Source organism: Harmonia axyridis, chromosome 3, assembly GCF_914767665.1.
Source record: "Harmonia axyridis chromosome 3, icHarAxyr1.1, whole genome shotgun sequence".
NCBI lineage: Eukaryota > Metazoa > Arthropoda > Insecta > Coleoptera > Coccinellidae > Harmonia > Harmonia axyridis.
Window position 1 is genome coordinate 58,222,170 of NC_059503.1, and position 24,300 is coordinate 58,246,469.

The 24,300-nt window shown below is 36.9% G+C and overlaps 2 protein-coding genes and 1 non-coding gene across 3 annotated transcripts; 1 reads left to right on the forward strand and 2 right to left on the reverse strand.

Moving 5' to 3' along the window:
• Positions 1-320: 320 nt before the first annotated feature.
• On the reverse strand, positions 321-893 carry LOC123675484. Its single transcript, XM_045610842.1, has one exon. It carries the CDS (start codon positions 891-893, stop codon positions 321-323), a length of 573 nt encoding a protein of 190 aa, XP_045466798.1.
• A 137-nt stretch (positions 894-1,030) lies between these two features.
• Positions 1,031-1,873, reverse strand: LOC123675485. The gene is made up of 2 exons (XM_045610843.1): positions 1,790-1,873; positions 1,031-1,717 (listed from the first exon to the last, which is right to left on the reverse strand). Exons 1-2 carry the CDS (start codon positions 1,871-1,873, stop codon positions 1,031-1,033), a joined length of 771 nt encoding a protein of 256 aa, XP_045466799.1.
• Positions 1,874-24,223: 22,350 nt separating this feature from the next.
• Trnav-aac lies at positions 24,224-24,296 on the forward strand. The gene has a single exon. It is a non-coding gene; the product is annotated as a tRNA-Val (tRNA).
• Positions 24,297-24,300: the final 4 nt, after the last annotated feature.

Sequence of the window (24,300 nt, forward strand, 5' to 3'; positions counted from 1 at the left end):
TTAACCTCGGGACAACTGTAACAGGACATGCGCTAACTAGGCCTCTATCTGCCTACTCCTAGTTAGCGGGGAAAAAATAAAACAGTAAAATAAAATATACAAACAGATATAATATAAATCACAAAGTGCTACATAAGGTAGGTTGATATTTGACTGGGCGTCCTTGGCTTATCTCCATTTAAGATGCGTATTTCGAGGCTTGAGTAGATTGTTGCGCCCTCTGTTGGGGGAAGCGTTAACCTGGTTGGCAGTGCCACCATGATGGTAACGCAGGAATCTGTAATCCCCACAGTACCCCCTTGCTAGTGATTAACGATATATTACATCCCCGCCTGGAAACGCTCGGGGAAACGAACTTGCCGACCTGATCTGGTCGTGTAAGGTCGTCGTACTGCTGGCGCTTGCGTTGCTGCCTCTGGTTCTGCTGGAGCAGGTGGGATGGGTTGTTGGGCCGGGGGTGAGTTCTCGCCTGGTAAAAAGAAAAGAATTCCTTTGTCTTCATCGTCCTCGTTCGGATTTACAGCGTCCTCCGGTGAACTTTCGTTGACCGCGATGTAGGCTGGTTTCAGCCTGTCGATCGAGACCGGGACGTTGGTACCGTGAATTCGGAGGGTATAGTGCTTTTCGGCTCGAGAAACCACCTCGAACGGTCCATCGTAGGGGTGCTGGAGCGGACGCCGAACGGCGTCGTGCCTTACGAAGACGTGGGATGCGGTGGCGAGATCTTTAAAGACGAAGATCTTCCGCTCACCGTGCCTGGTGCCACTGACTGGTCGGAGCGCCTGAAAGTGCTGGCGCAGGTCGCGAACGAAATCGTCGGAGTTATCCAGGTTCATCGTCGACGTCGAACCCAGGAACTCACCAGGAAGACGGAGTGGTTCTCCGTATATCATCTCAGCAGCGGTGGATTGGAGATCTTCTTTCCAAGCGGCGCGGATCCCCAGTAGTGCAGTGGGTAGTGTGTGGACCCATGTGTCAGAGTCCCTCAAAAACAAGCGGCGTGTGTTGGGGCAGCCGTCGCCTGCCGCGTTCAGCGACTGCCTTTACCGTTTCCCTGATCGTCGTCGGTACCCGCGTAGGTGCACGGTTTCTCGCACTTGTGCGCCTTGGCCCCGAACCGATGGTGGTAAAAGCACCTACCACCGAACCGAGTTCGTGATCCGGAACGCGAACGACGACCCGATGTAGGACCACCGTAGTTCCGCGAGCGACCGCGCACTTCCGCACGAAGCTCGTTCAACTCGCGACTTTGTTCGTCGAGGCGCATCGACAACCTCTCCAATACTTCACAAAGCTGGGATTCGCTTTGTGACACCCGAGGTGACACCGCAGACACCTGTTGCGGCGCGACGGTACCTAGCGCTTCCATTACGCAATCTGCGGTCTTGGCCAGGTCGTCCAGGGTCACGTTGGGTTGGGCAGCCTGCGCGGCGATGCTGGCGCGAGCGAGGGGGTTGATCCGCTCCATCCACAGGGCGCGGACGATCTCGTCTGCGGCGTTGTCCCCAGCGAGCTGTTGGAGATACCGCAGGAACTGAGAAGGCTTCCGGTCTCCAATTTCTACTCTCTCCAGAAGTTGTCGCGTCTTTTGGGCCTGTGATTTCCCCAGGCGTTGGAGAAGCTGCTCCTTCAGTGTCTCATACGGCTTTTGTGCTGGCGGGTTGATTATCAGGTCGCGAACCTCCTTCGCGTACCTGCCGTCTAGGGATTTGACCACCTACCTAAATTTCGCTAAGCTGTCCGTTAGCCCGAAATCTTCAAGTGTCCACTCGACCTGCTGGAACCATACTTCTGGGTCCTCTGGGGTGAACGCCGGGATTTGGAGGCGTGCGAGTATTCCGGGAGTGGGTGCTGCGGCGGATGGATTCGGCATCTTGGCGTCTGGCGTCCTGGCGTCTGTCGAGCAAATCGTCCCTGTCACTAATAAAGTTGACGTTGATCACGTCGGGGTCACCAGTTTTGGGACAGCGTGACGACTTGGTCGATGCTGGGGTTTAATCAGGCCTCAATCTGATTAACCTCGGGACAACTGTAACAGGACATGCGCTAACTAGGCCTCTATCTGCCTACTCCTAGTTAGCGGGGAAAAAATAAAACAGTAAAATAAAATATACAAACAGATATAATATAAATCACAAAGTGCTACATAAGGTAGGTTGATATTTGACTGGGCGTCCTTGGCTTATCTTCATTTAAGATGCGTATTTCGAGGCTTGAGTAGATTGTTGCGCCCTCTGTTGGGGGAAGCGTTAACCTGGTTGGCAGCGCCACCATGATGGTAACGCAGGAATCTGTAATCCCCACAAACACATGTATCTCAAAACAAAATGTTTGGGGACTCATGTTATAGGACTTTCTTTCTTAAAATGATCCGGAAATCTGTCATTTTCATTTGTATCTCCAATTTAGGAGCACCGTGTAATTACCCCCAGTATCCCCCTATTTCTACGCTCTTGTCGTGAATTTTGAGTATAGAACAATAATATTTTATATTCTATGGTCTGTCATTATATTCCATTCATTTGAGTAAAAATTCGATATGAACTGAATTGTAATTTATTGTGAATGTTTGTTGTGTCTAAAATCAGTATTTCCTTTTTAAACGGCACCAGGCAGATGCGGGAATTCGAAAAATTTTAAAGAGAACACACCAGGTATTCTATGCATCTTAGGCATGCCATTTAACAAAATGGACTCATTGACAGTTTTTGAAGATAATTTTTTTAAAATAGCTGAATCCTTTGGACCACCTGTAGAGTGTTCCGTAAATTTGCATAAGACTTTAATTTTTCAGAAATGTGAATTAATCGTATAATTATCTCGAACAGTTGACAAGATACGATCTTCAGTTCAAACCATTACAACCATGAAATTTTTGGAAAAAAAGTGACCTACGTGAAAAGTACCTTAAATAAATGAGGAGAAGTGGATTATTTCGTAATCAGAATTTCATGGTAGATAATGGGTATGATTAACAAATTGGGCAGTCGTATTCAAAACAAAAGGCAGGTATTTCACCAGTTTCGGACTAGCCTGTGGTGTCAAAAACAATTCAGGCTTATGCGCTGTCGGTTCCGTCAAAATTTGAATGATTATCCTTGCCCAACATTTACAAGAGTTATCGACCGATCGAGCACCATTGAGTCACCCTGTATATATAAGTATCTCATTACTTCTATCAGACGCATTTTTTGTAACGAATAAACATTCTTGTGATGAAATGTGTCACAGTAAATTCTTCATTTCCAATGAAACAGTTTTCGCCAACAATCGAATATTATAGGAATATACAATATAGTTAGTGTGGATTTTAAACTGACGAATATACCTTTATCAATGTTAAACCACTAATTACCTCCTTCGGATCCTTTAATCAACACATTCTCGAATCTGGAGCCCTCGTACCGTTCCGCAGATCCACTATTATCAAGAGATTAACCTTCTAGTCCCAAAGTTAAATAATTTATAGGAAACAAATTTATATTTGGTGAATAGCATCGGGTGGGAACTATGTTTGTGTTCCCTATTTGTAAAAGCAGGTTCGGTCGGTAATCTGTGTCTACCAGGGGAAAACAGGAGAATGCAAGGCAAATAATTCTGTCAAAGAATTCCGAATTTACAATATCTTATTTGGAATTATGAAAGAAAAAAACGATATTATGGGTATATGTTGAATAATGCCAAATTCATCGTATATGTTTCAGGTTTCAATTTCAGTTATTATTTTGGGTTAACCATGACATCACAAAATTATCAATATCGAAATAATGATGATATCGTGCTTAAACCTTCACTATCTTCACTGTCACTGTTTGTCAGACTATCTCCACTATCACTTTTTGTACAGACGAAATATCTTAAGCAACAAATAGAAAAATAAATAGTCCAAAACTGTAGAATGGAGTTTACGGCTAAAAAATTGAATAACTGAACTTTTTCATTTTTCAATACAATGTTTCCTAATAAACGTCTTGCATTTCAAAAAACTCTTTAGATTCACAAACTTAGTATATTCAATTCACCAACTTGCATTTGAAACTACTAGACTTATCCAAATGAAAGCTAATCATAGTAAGTCATAAATAGTCCCTAGATCTTCTTTCAGTAGTTCTTTCTTAAACTTCTGTGAAATGGATATGCAAATCAGCAATTTATAATTGAATTACCAATTTCAGATATTTTAATTTTGTCTTCTATATCCAAAAGACAAAAAGATATAAAGTCTACTCAACGATTCAAATCGATCATTGATTGACTAGGTTAAATTCTCTGAAACTGTAATTTCAATTGTGATATGATGATTTGCATACCCATTTCACAGAAGAGTAAGAAAGAAGATCTAGGACTTCACATATTGGGATTGCTACCACTGTAACCCATGGTGTCCTCAATAAAAGTTATGAGTTTGTGAATTCTGTATTTTTTCTCAAAGACGCTGATGAGTGAAACTTATATTTAAAATACAGAAATTCCAAAACGTAGGTCTTGCTTTATGTTAATTCAATTATTAGATTGATAAGCCGATCATATTGTTTAGTTTTGAAATATTTATGTTGCATGATTTTAATACTTCATCGGTTGAAATTCAATTTCTTCACAAAAAAGAATATATATCAAATAGACATATCAAAGAAAGAAGGTTTTGTTTTCATAATTTTGATATTTTCCTCGGATTGCTTTCATCAAGTAGACATAATCAATAAATTAGATTTTCTTACCAATGAGAATAGAGAATATCATAATTAATTTTAAATATGTAATTAGAAAAATTCTAGTTAGCGGGAGAATTCGGTCGAAAAAGCAGTTTATTTCGAAAATATATCCACTATTATAATCTACTTTCACTCTCTTTTTTCAAAGAAAAATATTTTCCATATACTAAAGTTGTTGATGTTATGAATAATAACGCTTTTTTTAACACAAATTTTAGACTCAAGGGAAATACAAAATTGACATAATTCCGAAATGCTTCAATGGATTAGTTTTCATTTTTTTGTTAAGGATTAATTCTAAAAATTTAAGTAAAATGAAACAAAAATGTGGAAAAATCATTGAAATATCTCTAGAAATGAAAAAGTTATGGGACTTTGAAGTTGCGCTTGGAAAAATAATTTCATAGTACGTGTAAGTGTCGTGACGTCACACACTAGACGACTGGTATTCGCAGAGTGCTTACGAATTCATTGGTGTACAATCACTTGTGCCGTTCGTGTCGTGTTTTGTCCGTTACACGATGGCTGAAATAACTTACTATATATACATATAAATTACTTTTTTCTCTTTTTACTTTTTACTCCTCACATAAATATGTTTTGCCATTGATAATGGATAGACTTCAACAACCAGTACTCAACTACAAACTGTTTATGAAACGTTTTTTAAATAAATCATCGTTATAAGTTGAACCATGATGAAGCAAACTCAAAAGTAGATACTTACTTGAAAAGTTTAACTCCTTTTATTTCAGCACTGGCATAAGATGGATCTAAATAAAAAAACTCCATCACTGCAAATATATCTATTTTAGACAAATTGTCACTTTGTCCTTTCACGAAGCCTTCTTCCATTATCGTGACATAAAAACAAAACTCCAGTTAAAACTACACTGTACAACTACAAACGGCGCGAGAGCCTTGGCGCGGCTAAGTATTTAAACGTAATTTATAGTGTAGCGATCACAGGCCAGTGCCGTGACGTCACAGACGTGTCGGAGACCAAAGCAATCCGCGCTAAAATACGTAAATTTAAATAATCAATTTCTCAGTCATTTATTGATGGATTTTCAAAATTTTTTCACTGATTTATCAGTTTTGCTCTATATTTTAATGCTATTGTGTCAAATATAGTATTATCAACATCACTAAACTAGTCCAATGGTAGAATTGCTACTAATATTCTTCGAAAGAATATTAATATTCTCCTTGAACTGTAAATAAAAATAGTTTGTGTGGTTTTGGTCGAAGCGATATAATTCCTGATTAGGGCTCAATCTGACACATTCGTTCACTGAATAAAGACAGTACATTCAATTTTTTATCATTCATCTACTGGGTTCGTCGTATTGCCACTTGAACATTTTTTTTTTGATGATATAATATTTTTTTATTGTGTTGATCCAAAACATCCTTATATCTTCCATATTAATGGATTCGGAACTCTGTTCCCTTCTCCCATGGGATTTGTGCGCTCCTCGGCAGTATCAGACAATTCAAAGCATGCCCGCTATGAACCACTACAAGAAGTCCATTTCCGTAAACGAATGGAGAAAATAATCAGCGCCTTCGATCTGAATGACAAATACGGCCTTTTCCCCTTCCTCCTCGATATGGAGGTTCCGAAAACGGATATAGCCAGGACACTTCCGGCAGTCGCCTCTGGATAGGAGGTAATGGATTGTGTATCTGCAGAACAATTCACGATCGAAACTTCAGATATCGGCATTGAGTTGCTTGAAATCGACGATGTGAGACGACAAAACGGAACACTTAAATACACGATTTTGGGGGACAGTGAACATTTTATGAAATGAAAGGAAAATTGTGTCAGCTCTTATTCTATAGATATAAGAAAAATTTCATCCAGATCGGATATGATGTCACGGAAATATTGAGAATTCCTATCCAATACTTTTGTCGTATTTTCTATGGTTTATGTTGTAGAGTATAGAGGTCCTAGAACTGAGCCTTGAGGTACTCCGCTTCTATTTATATAGTGGTAGATACTGTTTCACCTACTTCAAACAAAAAACTCCCGTCTCTCAGGTTGCTTCTTATTATTTTGCAGGTTCTGGCAGTATATCCTGCATCCTGCTATCCTCATCTTGTAGTTTAGTCCTTTCTGCCATATTCGGTCGAACTCTCTCTCAACATCTAATAGCATTACTCCTGTGGTTTGAATGTTCTGAAATCATTCAGTAAAATATTCCAAAAGACTCAATAGTTCTGTGGGATGATATTTTCTGAATCCGAATTACTCTGGTGTTATCTGTTTAATCGTTTGGTCTTTTGCAATAATTGTCTTAACTCTTTTTCTAAGTGCTGATAGTAGACTTATCGGCCTGTATTTGTGTGAGCCCTTTCCGTGGTTTCTTGCCGTTCTCATTTCTCCTCTTGATATATCGATAAGCGTTACTATTACTTCTCTGGGCATATTCTGTTAGATGAAGTTTATTATTTGGTTCTCACCTTGAGTAATTTCTTGATGAAATCGTTGATCTCTGTTGGTGTTAATATATTTGGAATAAAATCGCAAACCGGTGGTTCCCACATAAATTCTTCATATCCTTCTAATTCTTTCTCCAAATCATTCGTCTCCTCTGTAATTGATATTGGTTTTTTTCCCTATTAACTGCGTCAACTTGGTGTGTGGTGGAGTTACAGTTTTCTCACGATGTGAGCAAATTTGTATCTGCTGAATGGACTATGGTGCTCGGTTTGCTATCCTGTGTTTCCATCTACTCCCATTTACTTTAGTGTATTTTTTTCACCACTTGGCTTTGCTTATTCTGCTCTTTCTGGTCTGGGTGAAAATAAAGTAGTTTCGGCAAATTATGTAATAATAATGTAGATGACACAAATTTATCCTTGAGATCAAGATTTTGTGCTCAAGATTATTAGAAGAAGGTCAAAGGTGGTTTGAACCAAACAATCTTATATTTGCGGCAATAAAAAGCAATTAGACATAATGTCTGTGTCAAGCCGAAAATGTCGTCACAATACTTATTATAAATGTTCCTGCATTATTGTAACAATGATCTTTCGTGGAACTTGTGCATACAACTTTCTCATTCATAGGGTTCTCAGAAAGATATAATAGAAAATATGTTTTCCCTACTCTAATTAGAGTGCAGGCATCATGATACCATTGCGCAGGCATACAACTTAGAGAATAAGAAAAGGAAGTAGAAATTCACGGTGTGCAATATGATTTTATGTTTGTAACCCAGTTTAGTAAGTGGAGCAATAAAGTTCTCGTCTGTCGTCCACCACTGTTCTAATAATACCCACAAAAACGCGATTTCCCGAATATTAAACAATAAAAAACATAATTCTTATTTCAAATAAGATATAAACTTTTGAATTCGACCAAGGAAAAAATATTGCAACGTATTTTTCATCAGGTTTAAAAAGACCCGCTATCCTGAAAACCCGAAAGGATATAACGAACACATCAGTTTGCGACATTTATAATTTATTCTAGCCATCACACACCCCCGCCTGCTCGTCGATCCTAGGAGCCTTTCAGAGCCTGCTCGATCTGCATCGACAATGATTCATTGATGACTTAATTTAGGCGTAGTCATGGAGATATTCGATTTCTCCAACTCTTCCCCGTCCCCGAAGGCACTGTCCTTCGGGTACGGAAGATGCCTCGGGAATACTCTCGATTGCGGTGGACGTCGGAGTTCCCGATGGAACGTCGCAGAGGTCTTTGGCGACTTTCGCGGCAGTGCTGGGTGTTTTACTTGATTTGAACTTGTGGAATAGTATGATAGCATATTTTTTCAGGATTAGGTATGTAAGTACGAAAATCTCGAGGTGCTGCTTTTGAGCATGACATATGAGATACCATAGGTGGTGGATTCATTGCCTTTGAAAACTAGAATCCTGCTTAGAGATCTCAAGCGTTATATATGTGATGCACGTATACTTATAAAACTCTGAAGGGTTTTTAGGACATTTAGCATTAAATATAATAATCAACGTTATAAGGTAGCAACAGAAACATTAATTGTACAGTTGAGTTACAGAAGACTCACAGACTTACAGATTATATTACATCGAGGAAAAATGGCGGGTGAAGTAAACACTACGTTTCTCTCTACTCAACTGAATAGAATGAATAAAGAACAATTAGTTTCGATTATTATAGATAAAGGAATTAATTTCGAAAGTGTAACAGGAATGAGTGCGGTTTCATTCGAAAAAACTAAAGAAATGGTGAAACTACATTTAGATGAAAATAAACAAAGACCTAACCTAGAAAAATCCGAAGGAAATGAGGTACTTCTGAAACTGGTAACTCAGTTAGAAGAGAGAATTAATGATCAGAAATTAATCATTACATTGCTGCAGGAAAGTAATAGAAAAAGTAATTCAAAAGTAAATAATACAAAAGTAATAAAAAACCTCTCAACCGCATCTTCCATCGACAAGGTTGTTAACACTGTTGCCGAGGTTGAAGGAATTTCTAAGCGAGGAGGGAAAGATAGGAATGATGTTGATGGTACAAAGGATACTGCAGGTCTAGATCTACCCTGTTCAAATGTTGGATTTCAGCTGGTAAAAAATAGAGATGAAGTCAATAAATCGAAGGAAAGGAAGAGAAAGGATGTCAAGATTGTCGGTTCGAGTGAGTTGGTGGATACATCGAATGCTTGTGTTAGTTTTGCTGCTGCCACAAAAAGGGCTTGGTTACATATAAGTAGAATTAAACCAGAAGTCGAATGCGAGCATATACGAAATCATTTATGCCAAAAGTTTCAGGGTGAGCAATTTATAATTGATAAAATACAAGGCAAAGAAAATTCTTCCAGTATTGCCTTCAGGGTTGGAGCAGACTTTAGATTATTAGACGATCTGAATAAACCTGAAACGTGGCCTGTTGGGGTCGTTATTAAGAGATTTCGCTTTTTCCGACGACATGACGAGAAAATTTAAATATAGGTTAACTAACTTGAATTGTCGTTCTGTTAGAAATAAGACTGAGCAGTTAGAGGGATTTCTCGTGGAAAATTCGGTGGATTTTGCAATATTAACAGAAACTTGGATGCCAGAAGAACAATACCTACAGTTCAATATTCCCGGTTTCAAATTTGGATCATATTTTTCGAGGAAGTATACTTGTCATGGTGGTGTTGCTATCATAACCAGAGACACACATGAAACAGAAACAATTGAAGAACTAAAACAATATGGAGAAGAAATGAATTTCGAAATAACAGGTGTAAAAATTAAAAGACTACAAGTACTTGTGATCGCTATATACAGAGCTCCCTCGTGCTCTAGGGATGACCTTGAACGATTTTTCTGCAAGTTGCTAGAGTGTTTGACCTTCCTGAATGGAAATGATAAACATCAGATCATTTTCATTGGGGGTGATTTTAACATTGATCTTTTGAAGCCCACTAAAGATTCTGAAAGATTTTTAAACCTAATGAAGGAGTTCGGATTTACACCATTGTTCCGACAACCATCGAGAATTACCTGTCAATCGTCGACTTGCATAGACAATATTTTCTATAACTATGATTCAAACATAATTCATTCAAGTACATTCAATCCACATATTTCTGACCATCTAACCCAGAAAGTTGAGTTTAGCACTTCTGTTTCAGATACGAATAAGAAAGCAATTAAATATGTGAGGAATATATCTGCTAGTAACATTTCTAGGCTTACAGACTACCTGAGTAAGATCAATTGGATGGATGCCAAGTACAGAATGGGAACTCCTAATCAAATATTTGATAATTTCCACACACAAATCATAACAGCCTTCAATATGTTTTGTCCAGTTGTAAAAAAGAAAGTAAACAAATTTAAAAAGTCTAAAAACCAACCATGGTATACAGAAGAACTAAAGAAAATAAAAAATAAACTGGATGCTCTACAAATAAAAATTCAAGTTGAAAAAGAAAACGAAGCAGTTAAAATATACAGGAATTACAGAACGCTCTACAGAATTTCATTAGAGAAAGCTAAAAAGGAATATTACTCAATGAAGATATCACAATCTAACAACAAACAGAAACAAGCCTGGCAAATTGTGAATTCTCTAAGGAAGAAATGTCACGAGGATATAGTTCTCGATCCAGAGAAATATCTCAAGTTTCTCAAGAAAACAAATGATACAGTACTTAAAATTGACCTAAATGAATCTGCAGAATTCCTGAAAAATCTGAAAATAAAAAGTTATAAGTCATTCTTTTTAAAACCCGCAACATCGGATGAGGTGAAAAAGATAATACAATCTCTGCATGGAAAATCCACTTGTGACGCATATGGTTTATCTACCTTTGTGTTGAAAGAACTAATGGATTATATCGTGGATCCTCTCACATGTATTGTAAACATGTGTTTTGAGGAAGGTATTTTCCCAGATTCAATGAAGTTAGCGAAAGTGGTCCCAGTTTATAAACATATGGGTGATAAGAGTGTACCGAATAATTACAGACCGATATCAATTCTTCCAACAATATCAAAAATAATAGAAAGCCTAATTCGAACGAGATTAATGGAATACTTCGAATTGAACAACTTACTCACGGATCAACAACACGGATATAGAAATAAGAGATCAACTATTACAGCTCTAGTTGAAGTTATTGAAAAAATAACAGAAGGTCTTGATGAGGGTAATGAGGTAGAGCTCAGTTTATGTGACCTTTCCAAGGCTTTCGATAATGTTTCCCACGAAATTCTGCTTAGTAAACTTGAATATTATGGAGTTCGAGGGCCACCACTTAGATTGCTTGTTTCATTTATGCAGGGTAGGCAGCAACAGGTACAGTTGAAAGGAAAAAAAACATCCTGGATGAAGATCGGTAAAGGAATACCTCAGGGTTCTATATTAGGACCACTACTGTTTATAATATATATCAACGACCTTCCAAATAACATCCCTTGCGATTATGTCTGTAACTACGCAGATGACACTTCCTTCTTAAATATTTCCAAAAAATCAGTAAGGACAAAGACAGAAATCACACTAAGAAAAGCCGAAAGTTGGTTTAGTTCAAACAGTCTCCAGTTGAATAATAATAATAATAATAATAATAATAATCCTTTATTCATGCTAATATCTTACGATTTACATTCGTCATCTTTACAAATTTGCTGTTACCTATATTTGCTTAGCAAATAATTCTTCCAATGAATAAAAAGTATTATCAATGAGATATTTCTTAATAGTAAAACGGAATTGTTCCTTCTGGTTTCTCATTGATTGAGGCAACTTGTTATACAGTTTATATGCCCAGAAGTTCGGACCATTTTTTGTTTTTGTTAATCTGAAGAATTCATTTCTGACATCCATGCGTGCTCTCGTGTTATAATTGTGAACATCTGTATTTAGCAGTTGAGTGTGGCTTTCATGAATATAATTCAGACATTCGTAAATAAACACACATGGAACAGTCATAATTTCAAATTTTTTAAAGGAAATTCTACAATCCGCCTGATAGTGTAAATTATCCATAATACGGATAACTTTTCTCTGCAGTGAAAAAATTTTTCCTGCATGTGTGGTGTGACCCCATACTAAAATACCATACTTTATTAAAGAGTGACACAGAGCATGGTAGGCTGTCAGCAATGTTTCAATCGAGACTTTAAGTGCTAGAGTACGGATAACAAAAATATTTTTGCTCAGTTTTTTAGAGAGTTCCTCACAATGAACATCCCAAGTGAGCTTAGGGTCCAAATGTAATCCTAAAAATTTTACATTTTTTTTCAACTTCTCATCTATAGATCTTAATGAACAAACTAAAATATTAGTTTTTTCTTGATTCAGCATCAATTGATTCGAATTGAACCAATTTTTTGCACTCGACCGTACCTCACGCGAGTCCTCTAGCAGCTGTTTGAGCACCGGTCCACTCAGAAGGAGTGAAGCGTCATCCGCGAATAAAACACATTTTACTGTGGTTGGTAGACATGATGGAAAGTCATTTATATAAATTAGAAACAAGATGGGTCCTAGAACCGAACCTTGAGGTACTCCTAATGTGATATTCTTCAAAGTTGACTCCTTTCCACCCACTGAAACTTTTTGGCTTCTATCGGAAAGATAAGATTGGAGCAGTTTTATACTGCTCTCCATAAAACCATAATACTTGAGCTTAGTCAGAAGAATCAGCGGTGAGACACAGTCGAATGCTTTGCTCAAATCTAACAATGATACCAACGTATAATCACCCCTTTCAAAACCTTGCATAATAAAACTGATTAGATTCAAAATGGCCGAAGTCGTACCCTTATTTTTTCTGTAGCCAAATTGGCAGTTAGAAAATAGTTGATTATTTTCAAAATATGACATTATCTGCATGTTCAGAGCTTTTTCAAATATTTTAGAGAATAGAGGCAACACTGAAATAGGCCTGTAATTTGACATATCATCCTTATCGCCATCTTTGAATAAGGGCACCACCCTAGCCACCTTGAGGTCAGTGGGAAAAATTCCATTTTTAATACATTTGTTTATAATTTTTGTGAGAGGTATAACAATAGTATTTATATTGCGTTTCAAAATCTTAACAGAAAGTCCATAAATATCCTTTGATGTAGAATTCTTAGAAGAGTTAATTATATTTCTAACATCACTATAAGATACTTCCTCAAAATTAAATTTAGTACTCAATTTTCTGTCATCAAATTTAACATAGTTAGAGCTTGGAATATCTTTTACTATGTTGAGTGCCACGTTAGAAAAATAGATATTGAATTCTTCAGGTAGAATGGATGATGTTGTAGGCACTTTATTATTTCTATAATTATTAATAATTGTCCAACCTGCTCGAACTTTATTGTTAGAATTTTTCAAAAAATTTTCAGTGGCCAATTTTTTAGCAGATGCTAAAGAATCATGATATTTTTTTCTGAATTGATTTCTTAATTTTTTTATTTCTAACTGCTTGAAATTGCGGTACAATTCATCAAGAAAATGTAAGTGATTTCTCATATTTTTTAAATCCTCCGTGAACCAATTAATGCCAAGCTTATTATTTTCACCAGTCCTAATCAACCTCTCAGGAAAAGAGAAATTAAAGACATTTATGAAGAACTTATGAAACATGTGAAAACATTGATTTGGGTCATCTACAAAATCTATAAAATCCCAGTTCATATCAGACAATATTTCATGCATTCTATTGAATCCTATCTGTGTGAGAGGCCTACATTTTTTAAAGATGGTCTCATTGAAAGTACACGGAAGTTCTACTGTTAATCTTTGACCCCTATGATCCGAAAAGTCCAAATCGATTATTTCCGTCGCATAACATCTAAAATTGAAATTTATGAAAATGTTATCTATACAATTTTTGCCTCTAGTTGGCCCATATATTGTCTGCTTGAAACCGAAAGTCGAGAACAAACATACAAGATCATCAGACTCTTTCGGATCACCGAAGTTCACATTGAAATCACCTGTAATTATACAATTTTTCCTCAACGTAGATAGAATGTTCAAATTTTTCTCAAGTTCATTCAGAAAAACTGATAGATCTCCTGATGGCGAACGATAAAGAACAACTACGTTTACATCATAAGCAGGCAAATAAGATGCAGTGATCTCGATATCTTTCTCTATACATACCAAATTTTTTATGGTTGTACTATTCTCACTTAATGCTTTTTTACATAATAACATAACTCCACCTCTTATATAATTCGTTCTGCAGAAGAAAGATACTGTGTTCCATTCTTCCAATTTGAAGACTGACGACTCCATTTCGTCAAGCCAATGTTCACTCACACACAAAATGTCACAATCACTCAGTATAAATGATTCCAGGTGGTTAGATTTATTTCGAATCCCCTGGGCGTTCAAATGCACTATTCTTAATTTTTCATCTCCACTTGTTGGTCCTATTAGGTTGTCATGCTGGGTGACCTCTGGCGCTTTTGAAAAAACCGTGAAATATATGCTCCTTTCGGCCAAATGTTAGGGTTCATAGCCTTCTCCAAGTTAACTAAATCGATCATCACCTTGAATGAGCTATAATATTCTGGATATTTAGATGTCAGCTTTTCACATTTTACTTCTGGAAAATCTTTTTGTAGGTAGTTTTTGATATCATCCACTGTCGTGCTAGGGGCAAAACGGGATACATGAAGGAAAGCTTTTTTTGGTGCTATAAAAAGTCCACGATCATTCACATCTTTCTGACCAATCAAACCAGTATTCTTGTTTTTGCCTTTTCTGTTCCGATGGATTTTTTGAATCCATTCAGATTCCACAACATTTTGCTGCTGTATATTTACTGATGTCGAAGGTTCAGTGATTTTGGTGTTCAATCGGGGAACAGATTCCAGATTTGATTCCGACCTACTTACGTCTTTCTGTGTAGGTTGTTGACAATAATTGGTGGAATTTGTCATAATTGAGTTAGCAGATATTTCTTTATGTTGTGAAGATTGGTTTTTAATTGCACTTAATTTTTTTCCATTAGATTTATTCTGAAGGTCACCTGTTTTACTTCTTGTTTCATTTGAATTAAATTGATTCTTGAACAGATTGAATTGTGTATCAAGGGTTTTAATTTTCTTTTCTAAAAGAACATTTTTCGACGACAATTCATCAACAATTGGAATGGAATTTTTCATAGTGCCCTCATCATTTGGATTGTTGGATTTTATTTTTTGTGGAAGAGAAACATTGGACGATAAGAGATGAATAAGTTGTATATTCGATTCCCTAATATTAACAACCTCTTCTGATAGATTTTTCAATTCTGAAGAAAAATTTTTTACTAATTTTTCAATTTTACTATCGAACAATTCCTCCATTAATTCAACAGTTGTTTTCTCCGATTTCTTAGAGCAATCCTGGCAAAAATAAAATAAATTCTTCTTTTGTAGTACAGCGGCCCTCATTTCGGTTGCTGTCAAACCGGAACAAGATTTGCATTGTTTATATGCACACTTATCGCAAGTCGCCAGATCTGTCACAGCAGACGATTTACACTTATCACATTCCATCTGGAATGAAAATTTATCGACAACTAGTGGTCTAAAAATGAAGGTTTTTCGTGAATTTCACTAGGGATTACTACCCCAATGACTTCAAAAGTTTATTCACCAAACAGGTCTTATCTTTAGCAACATATCGGTAAAAGTTTAATCCCGAATTATTGCGTATATCACTAAAAAAAACTTCAATTCACACAGAGCGAGTTTAAAACACGTCTATCTCGAAATGATAATATATAATGTTAATAGGAATGTGGCAAAAACGAACATCTTGAAAATAGGAGGTGGGCCAGGATCGCGTGACATCGAGAGTGCGAAATTCCTAGGTATTCAAATTCAGAATAATTTCAAATTTAACAACCATATAGAGAGTCTTACCAGAAAGTTATCATCAGTTATATTCCTCATGAACAGATTAAAACGACTAACCAGTGAGGTTGTTCTGAGGGATATCTACTTTGCACTATTCCATAGCTCTTTATCTTATGGTATACTAATTTGGGGTGATGCGCCTGAATCGAACGCAATTTTCATGAAACAGAAGAGAGCTTTAAGAACACTAGCAGGGATCAATAACACTACTTCTTGTAGAGAATATTTTAAAAGGTATGAGGTACTGACCTTTTGTTGTCAGTTCATTTATGCTTGTTTGATTCATATTCATGAAAACAAGAGTAAATATATAATGAGTGGCGAATTCCATCAGTACGCCACACGGAAGAGAAATGATCTTTGCATACCATACCACAGAATAAAACAAACACAGAAGGCCACAAACTATTTGGCGATCAAATTGTACAACCATCTCCCAGACGAGATCAAATTCTGCAGATGCTATGGAAAACGCCTGAAGTACTTTCTGATCTCCAAGTGTTATTACTCGGTTGATGAATATCTGTCAGACGAATTCAAGTAAAATAATTATTCAATTTTTCTTTTTATACTATTCTGTTAGTTTCACTATTTTTTCTTTTCATTGACTATTAATTGTTACCTATTGTTTTGTAATGATTTGTTAAATAAATTTGATTTTGATTTTTGATTTGAAGACACTGGAAACAACAATTTCTTCAGGGAGGCAGAAGATTGGTGGAGTTGAAAAATTAATCGAATAGGCTGCTTTCAATTAATAAATTTTCAATAAATAAAATTCCTTTTTATGCCTTTTATCGGCTAAAATCGGGTGCCTTTTATAATAATTTGATATTTCGTAAGAGAAAGAAAGTCAGCCAAAGACATATCAAGTTAGTGTTCGATAAGATTTGTTGAGTTTAAGCAAGGAATTATTCCTTGTTTTCGTGAAAGACCAATTCAAATTCAAAAAACGAAAAATTGTTCGAAGTGATCCTTGAAAATTTACACACATTTCATCAACTTTTCCTGTCAGATTTCAAGGATGGTTATGACTCACCAATTTCTACTTAAGCGATGTAAAGTTGAAGAAATTGAGCCTGTCAAAGCGGGGTCCCCAACATATAGACTGCTACTGAACTTTATCTATATTATCTACGTGTTTTTAACCCTTCGTTAGGCGCGTGGATTACGATTGTAATCCACCACTATTCCAACGCCGATATTTTCCCAAATTCATTGTTTATGTAAGCGCGGACCTCAGTAGCTGTCAATTATATCTCTTTCTAGCGATTCAGTATTCAGTAAGCGGTGGGAAATATTTTTGCTGGAATTATGGAGCGTCTAAACACGACTGGATTACCATTGTAATCCGCGTGCCTAACTGCGTTACGTTTGCACGAAGTACTCGTGTTGTCATAAATTTGGTAAGTATAGTTTTTTTTTGCATTATTACGAACATTATCGAATGCATATGTATTCTTATATGATTATCTCATGATTATTGATGTTTCAGGAATATAATATGTCTGACCCTAAAAATAAATCCGTTATTTTAGTATCTTCAATGCACCATGATGATGCGATCGATCTGGAAACAGAAGATAAAAGAAAACCAGAAATAGTGACATTTTATCACCACACCAAAATTGGCGTCGACTTAGTGGACCAACTATGCCAAAAATACAACGTTGCGAAAAATGCAATGGTTGTTTTTTACAATCTGCTGAACGTAGCTGGAATAAATTCCGTCTGCATTTACAAAGCGAACCATCCTACGGAAAAAAAAAGTAAGGAGTGATTTCATTGAAAAATTTGCTTGGGAACTCATCAAGCCACAAATAGAGGCCATGTCGAATATGACCTGCTTACCCATGGAACTCAGAAGACGAGCGCGTTCCCTCCTTGGACTCGAAGCGACATTACCCCCGCCACCTGATCTACCAAGGCAAGAAAATCCTATAAGACGATGTAATATATGTCCTAGAAGCCGTAACAAGTTAAAAAGGAAAGTGTGCGTGAAATGCAAAAGACACGCTTGCAAGCAACATGCAGTAGATATTTGCACTGAACGTTTAGATGGTTGAAGAAATCACCATAATTGTGTGAATTTTCCATGAATATGATAACTTCTATCGAATGTAACAAATTGTATTTTTCATATTTGGTTTATCTTTTTTCAGAATATTTGTTTTTTTTCAGCTATTCATAATTGTTTTTTGTTTGTTGTCCAAAATGTATAAGACGCAGATAAAACTATGAAAAACGTGATTCTTTTGCTTTCTCACTCAAACAGTGAGATTCTTGAAAATTTTTATAAAAAATTTTTTTCATCATTGAAGCAGACACATCAACAAAACTGAATAACCAATTTAGCCAATGATATTAGTCTGAGTATGTGATTTAATGACAAATCATTTTGGATTACGTTTGTAATCCACGCGCCTAAACGCGTTAGGAAATACCGCGCGCCTAACGAAGGGTTAATACCAGTCAACAACATTATCCGTATGCAATGTTACTAATGCATTGGCATACGAAATCCAATATTCAATGCGAAATTCAAGACAGTCCTTTGGTTGATATTTTCATCCATTATAAATTGTCATTTGTGATCAAAAGGCACATCTGATGGTCTTATAATTGGTGATAGGATAAGAAATCAGTTTTTTATAGATTTCTTGTTTTCACGTTCTTGAGTAAACATGTTGCAGTTCAATTTTCATCGTTAAAAACATTGAAATCCGCTGACCAATTGGGACTAAGCCAGCGTTTCGTTTCAATACTTGGACTCTACCAAGGCTACAGAAAACAAAAACAAAATAGGTAAGAGCTGAAGTCACAAAGTGTATATGTAATCAAAAGGTAACAGAGTCGAAGATTGGATAGACCAAATAGCAAGTATTTGCTATTTGGTCGAGTAAAGATGATTAGTCTGAGTACCGAGAATATTGGAAATTTTGAGTAATACTGTAAAATTCCTAAAACTGAAAAAAAGACATTAACACTGAAAAGTGTTTTATAAAATTTAAATCACGCCAGTACAAACCGTTGAATGAGTAATATTCTGAATTTCATGCAAGAGTCATGTGGAACATTCTTATGAGTTGTGGAATTCACGATATCTGTCCAATAAATTGACAAATACTTGTCTTATATCTTGTTAATAAGTCCAGTAATTAGAGATTTCGTTTAGTTTTCGGGTATCTGGTCTTCGTAGGGATTATTAAAACACTGATGGAGGACTTTATTGTGGTACAGCTTTTGGAAACATCCTTGAACACTATACTAACTCAACTAGTCATCATCTCGTAACTTACTCTCCTCAACTCTCCTTTTCCTAGTTTTATACCTGGACTACAAACATAAAATCATTTTGTACACCGTGAATTTCTTCTGCCTTTTCTTATTATCTAAGTTGTAAACCTGCGCGATGGTATCATGGTATCTGCCCACTAATTACGGTGGGGGAAAAATATTCTCTATTGTATCTTTCTGCGAACATTATGAATGAGAAAGTTGAATGCACAATACCACGACTTTTGTTTCACTAATGCAGGTACATTTATATTAAGTATTGTGATGACACTTTCGGCTAGACACAGATATTATGTCTAATTGCTTTTTGTCCCCAAAAAATTATTTCGCAGATGTTCCTTTTCTTTCCATTTGTTCCATAATAGTATATTTTTCTAATAAAGGGTATTATTATTATTATTATTATTATCTTTGCGTTGTTGAAGTAAGATATTCTGTATGATCTTCTGTGAAATGATGTTCTGCAAGGATGGCTGTATTTTCTTTATCCCTGAATCCCTCTTGCAATCACATTTATGTAGGATCCAATTATTGTTCCCTGTAAATTATTGCGATGGTTAACCGGATGCTTGGAGACCTATTAGTCTCTTTTAGTGTCGAGGGCATGACAGTTTCAATTGATTTACAAGGAAAGGAGGTGTTATTCTCCGGGTTGTCGAAGATGTGTCATGTCGGTTGTAAAACTTAAGAGATTTACTGGGGTTGGGAAAGTTCGAAAACAAGACGGTTATACCAGATGTGTTACATCTGTTTATCAGGTTCTAGTCCTTCTAGAATATACGATTCCCAGGAATCCGCGAAGATCTTTGTGAGCGGTACGGCAAAGCTCTTATTGGACTAGGGGATGGTATTTTCCCCTAAGGGTGTGGCCAAGATGAAAAGAGGGGAGGACAATATTCGAGACAGGGTAGTTCCAATCGGCAGAGACACAGTTCAACTTAAGCCGAAGACGGGTACAGTTTAACTTAAGTCGAAGACGAGTCAAGTTGGGGCGGTCAACTTAAGACGTAAGACGAAAAAACGTTTCGCGGACTAGATTAAGACGAGTCGCGAACAAGTTAAAGACGAGACGACCGAAAACTTGAAGTACGACGAAGACGTGATAATCCAAGACGTTTCGGGTAATCAACAAACGAGTTAAAGACGAGATTCAGTACCGAAGTGAGAAACTTGTAATTAAGACGTAATTAAGATCTTCTCAATACTGAGTTTGTACTGTATAATTGTGGCTTTGTAAATACATAAATGTAAATAATTCAAAAGAGTTTAATTATTACATATCCAACAAAGTCACGTAGAAAAAGACGAAAGGCCAGGTAATCGAATCATACCTCAAGACGATCGATTAACCAAGCATACATTTATATTGTTTTATAGTACCCAATTATTGAATGAACATTCTCTCAACAAGTTTCAATAATCGAAGAAATGAATTACTTTCATTCGAGATATCCCATCTATAATAATTAATGATGCCTTGTACAAAAATTTTTAATAATAGTACTTGAAACTCGACGAAACCGTTTTCCATTGCAAAAACCCTTTTCAAAATCAAACCGACGCAGTTTCCACGACAACTCCCTTACCTCGATTTCCATCAGTCGAAGGACCGTCTCACATCGAATGAATATTCACAAGTTATTAAATCCGTACACGCTCTTATGCTTTATAGACGATCCAGATCAGTCGCCTCCGTCGTCGTTCGTCTTTTGTTTTTACAGCGGCGCCTCCCTCTCTCTCCAACGTCCCTTGCGAGCGCGGCGTCGGTAGACGAGGAGGTGCGGATGACGTGCGGGAGGTCCGAGAGATCGAGGTTTTAATATTAGTTTTACAGAATACGATTCATATTCAGATTATGGGCTCCGGGACGTTTCGGTCTGTTTGAATATTTCGTTATTTTGGTCGGATTTGTTGGAGGGTATTGATTGGAGGGGATGAGATGGGCCGTCTGGGAAATTCGGTTGGAGTTTGAGGACTGATATTAATTGCCTTCACCAAGTAAACTCATACATAACTATAATTTATTTATCGATGAGAATCCATATCCACCAAGAGACGAACTTAAACTCACTGAAATTGTTTTTCCAATTGTAAATTATGATTTGTATACTCATTTCACAGAAGAGTAAGATATAAAGGGTGTTTTTTTTAGAGCTATAGAACTTTAAATTGCAATAAAACAACGATGGATTATTCGATTGATATGAATTTTATTTATCCGCAAGATAATCTTGTGGCATAACATTTCAAATATGATTTCTGGCATATGACCGCCACGGCTGGCTCGGATGTAGTCCAATCTAGACGTCCAATTTTCGATGACTTTTTCCAACATTTGTGGCCGTATATCGGCAATAACACGGCGAATGTTGTCTTCCAAATGGTCAAGGGTTTGTAGCTTATCCGCATAGACCAATGACTTTACATAGCCCCACAGAAAGTAGTCTAGCGGTGTTAAATCACAAGATCTTGGAGACCAATTCACAGGTCCAAAACGTTAAATTAGGCGGTCACCAAACGTGTCTTTCAATAAATCAATTCTGGCACGAGCTGTGTGACATGTTGCGCCGTCTTGTTGGAACCACAGCTCCTGGACATAATGGTTGTTCAATTCAGGAATGAAGAAGTTAGTAATCATGGCTCTATACCGATGACCATTGACTGTAACGTTCAGGCCATCATCGTTTTTGAAGAAGTACGGACCAATGCTTCAACCAGCCCATAAAGAGTACCAAATAGTCAGTTTTTCTGGATGTAACGGTGTTTCGACATACACTTGAGGATAAGCTTCACTCCAAATGCGGCATTTTTGTTTGTTGACGTAGCCATTCAGCCAGAAGTGCGCTTCATCGCTAAACAAAATTTGCAATCTCATTTTGGGCCCATTCGACGAATCTACGCCTTACTTGATGATCGTTTGGCTTCAATTCTTGCACGACTTGGATTTTGTAAGCACGCAAACCAAGATCTTTCCGCAAAATCTTCCATAAAGTGGATGGACACAGATCCCATTCCTGTGCTCGATGGCGGATAGACTTATTCGGGTCTTCCTCAACGCTACGCTCTACAGCAGCAATAGCTTCTTCTGTACGCACCGTACGGGATGCGAGTTATCACTAAGAGTAAACGTGGTGCGAAAACGTTCTATGGTTAATCGAATTAACTGCTCCGATGGACGATTTTGTCGGCGATGAAATGGACGTAGTGCGCGATACGTATTCCGCACAGAACCATTATTTTCCAAATGAAATTGCACTATTTGCAAGCGTTGTTCCGACGTGAGTCTATTCATGATGAATTGCCAAATTAAACTGAGAATAAATCATTTAAGAGCTGTCAAATCTTGAACAGTAATGCCAACTTAAAGTTATATACCTCGAAAAAAAACACCCTTTATGACTACCGTTGAAATTGCTTCCGGTAAATCAGTGCCAGATGGTTTTTTTCAGTCAGCCTACTTGTTCTTAAAATACAAGTTTGTGAAATAAATATTCAAGTTCAAGGTTGGTAGATTCAGATAGGCAAAAAATCGACGTATGTTTGTCCTCATGTTACTTTAATCATTCAATTTATCGACCGTTCACTAAATTTGTACAGTTTTGGATTTTATATTTTTCTTTTGGTTGATAATGATATTTTGTCGATTTGCAATTATATTTCTATACAGAAAAGTATATATCAAAAGTTGATGGTTTTGGCAGACTGATGTCATAATTTTGGTATCTATATCAATTGCCTTCATAAAGGAGACTCATTTATTCTTTATAATTCAAAGTAATCATTTATTGATCAGAGTCAACCAAAAGATACAATTTTGTTATTTCCATTGTAAATGTTGACTTGTCAACCTTTCTCACAGGAAAGTAAGAGCTGAGGTTAGTGACTAATAGTTGAAATTGCTTTCTGTACATCTGTTCCAAAAAAAACAATTTGAATCAGCTAGCCTACGAGTTCTAAAAATGCAAGTTAGAGAAATATTCAAATACAAGTTTTGAGTTGATAAATTCAGTGAGTTTTTTAAATTGTCAGACACCGATGAGTAAAAATTGTATTAAAATATTTAAAATTCCAAAATGCTTGGGTATTTGGTTCAAATTATATCTGGAACCGCAGTAAAGATGATATTAATTGCAGGAATGTCAATATTTAAAACTACTTATTCTCATTATTTTCAGTATTAATACGACCTCCGAATTATAGAATGAATTTTTCATTTTTAAATTTTTTGAAAAACCCGCCAAAATCAACTCCCGCATCCCGCGTTCCCGCCTAATTCGTTCTTTGGCGAGTCTTCCTCGAGCCAAGTTATGAGGTGCGCTCTCGACCACGGGTTTGGTATTTCGTCCCGAGATCGCTGTTGGACTCATCATTTGGGCTGTCCAGTGATCTCTGCCCAAGTCACACCATCGTGGAGAGGTGACCCTGTTGCTACCCCTTTAAATCCGCTGGGGCCGAAGTAGTGTGGCACGAAAACCCATAGCGGCATCTGTGAGCAGACAGAGTCCCTACAGTTGGATATTGGGCACCCGCAAAAATTCTGGCTGCGTATATTCAAATGGTATATACAAAGTGTTAGTCTCAAGGATGAACCACTGGCCAGGGGTATATTCTGCAACTTTTTTTCAAAAAAATATCCTGAAGTTGAACTAGGTGTAGTAGATTAGGTAGAATTTGTAATATCCACATGTCTCGACTGAAACTCCTAATTGCAAAAAGATCAAAATTATTCCACGTAAAGCTCTGCTCGAAAAAGAAAATCATCTTGATCAATTGATCTAGAGCCTAAGTTTTTTTTCATTCGAAAACCCAACTGTAAGACAAAAAATCCATTTAAATAAATGTAGAGGCCACCAAGAGTCAACGTTTCCGTGGTGTAGTGGTTATCACATCCGCCTAACACGCGGAAGGTCCCCGGTTCGATCCCGGGCGGAAACAATTT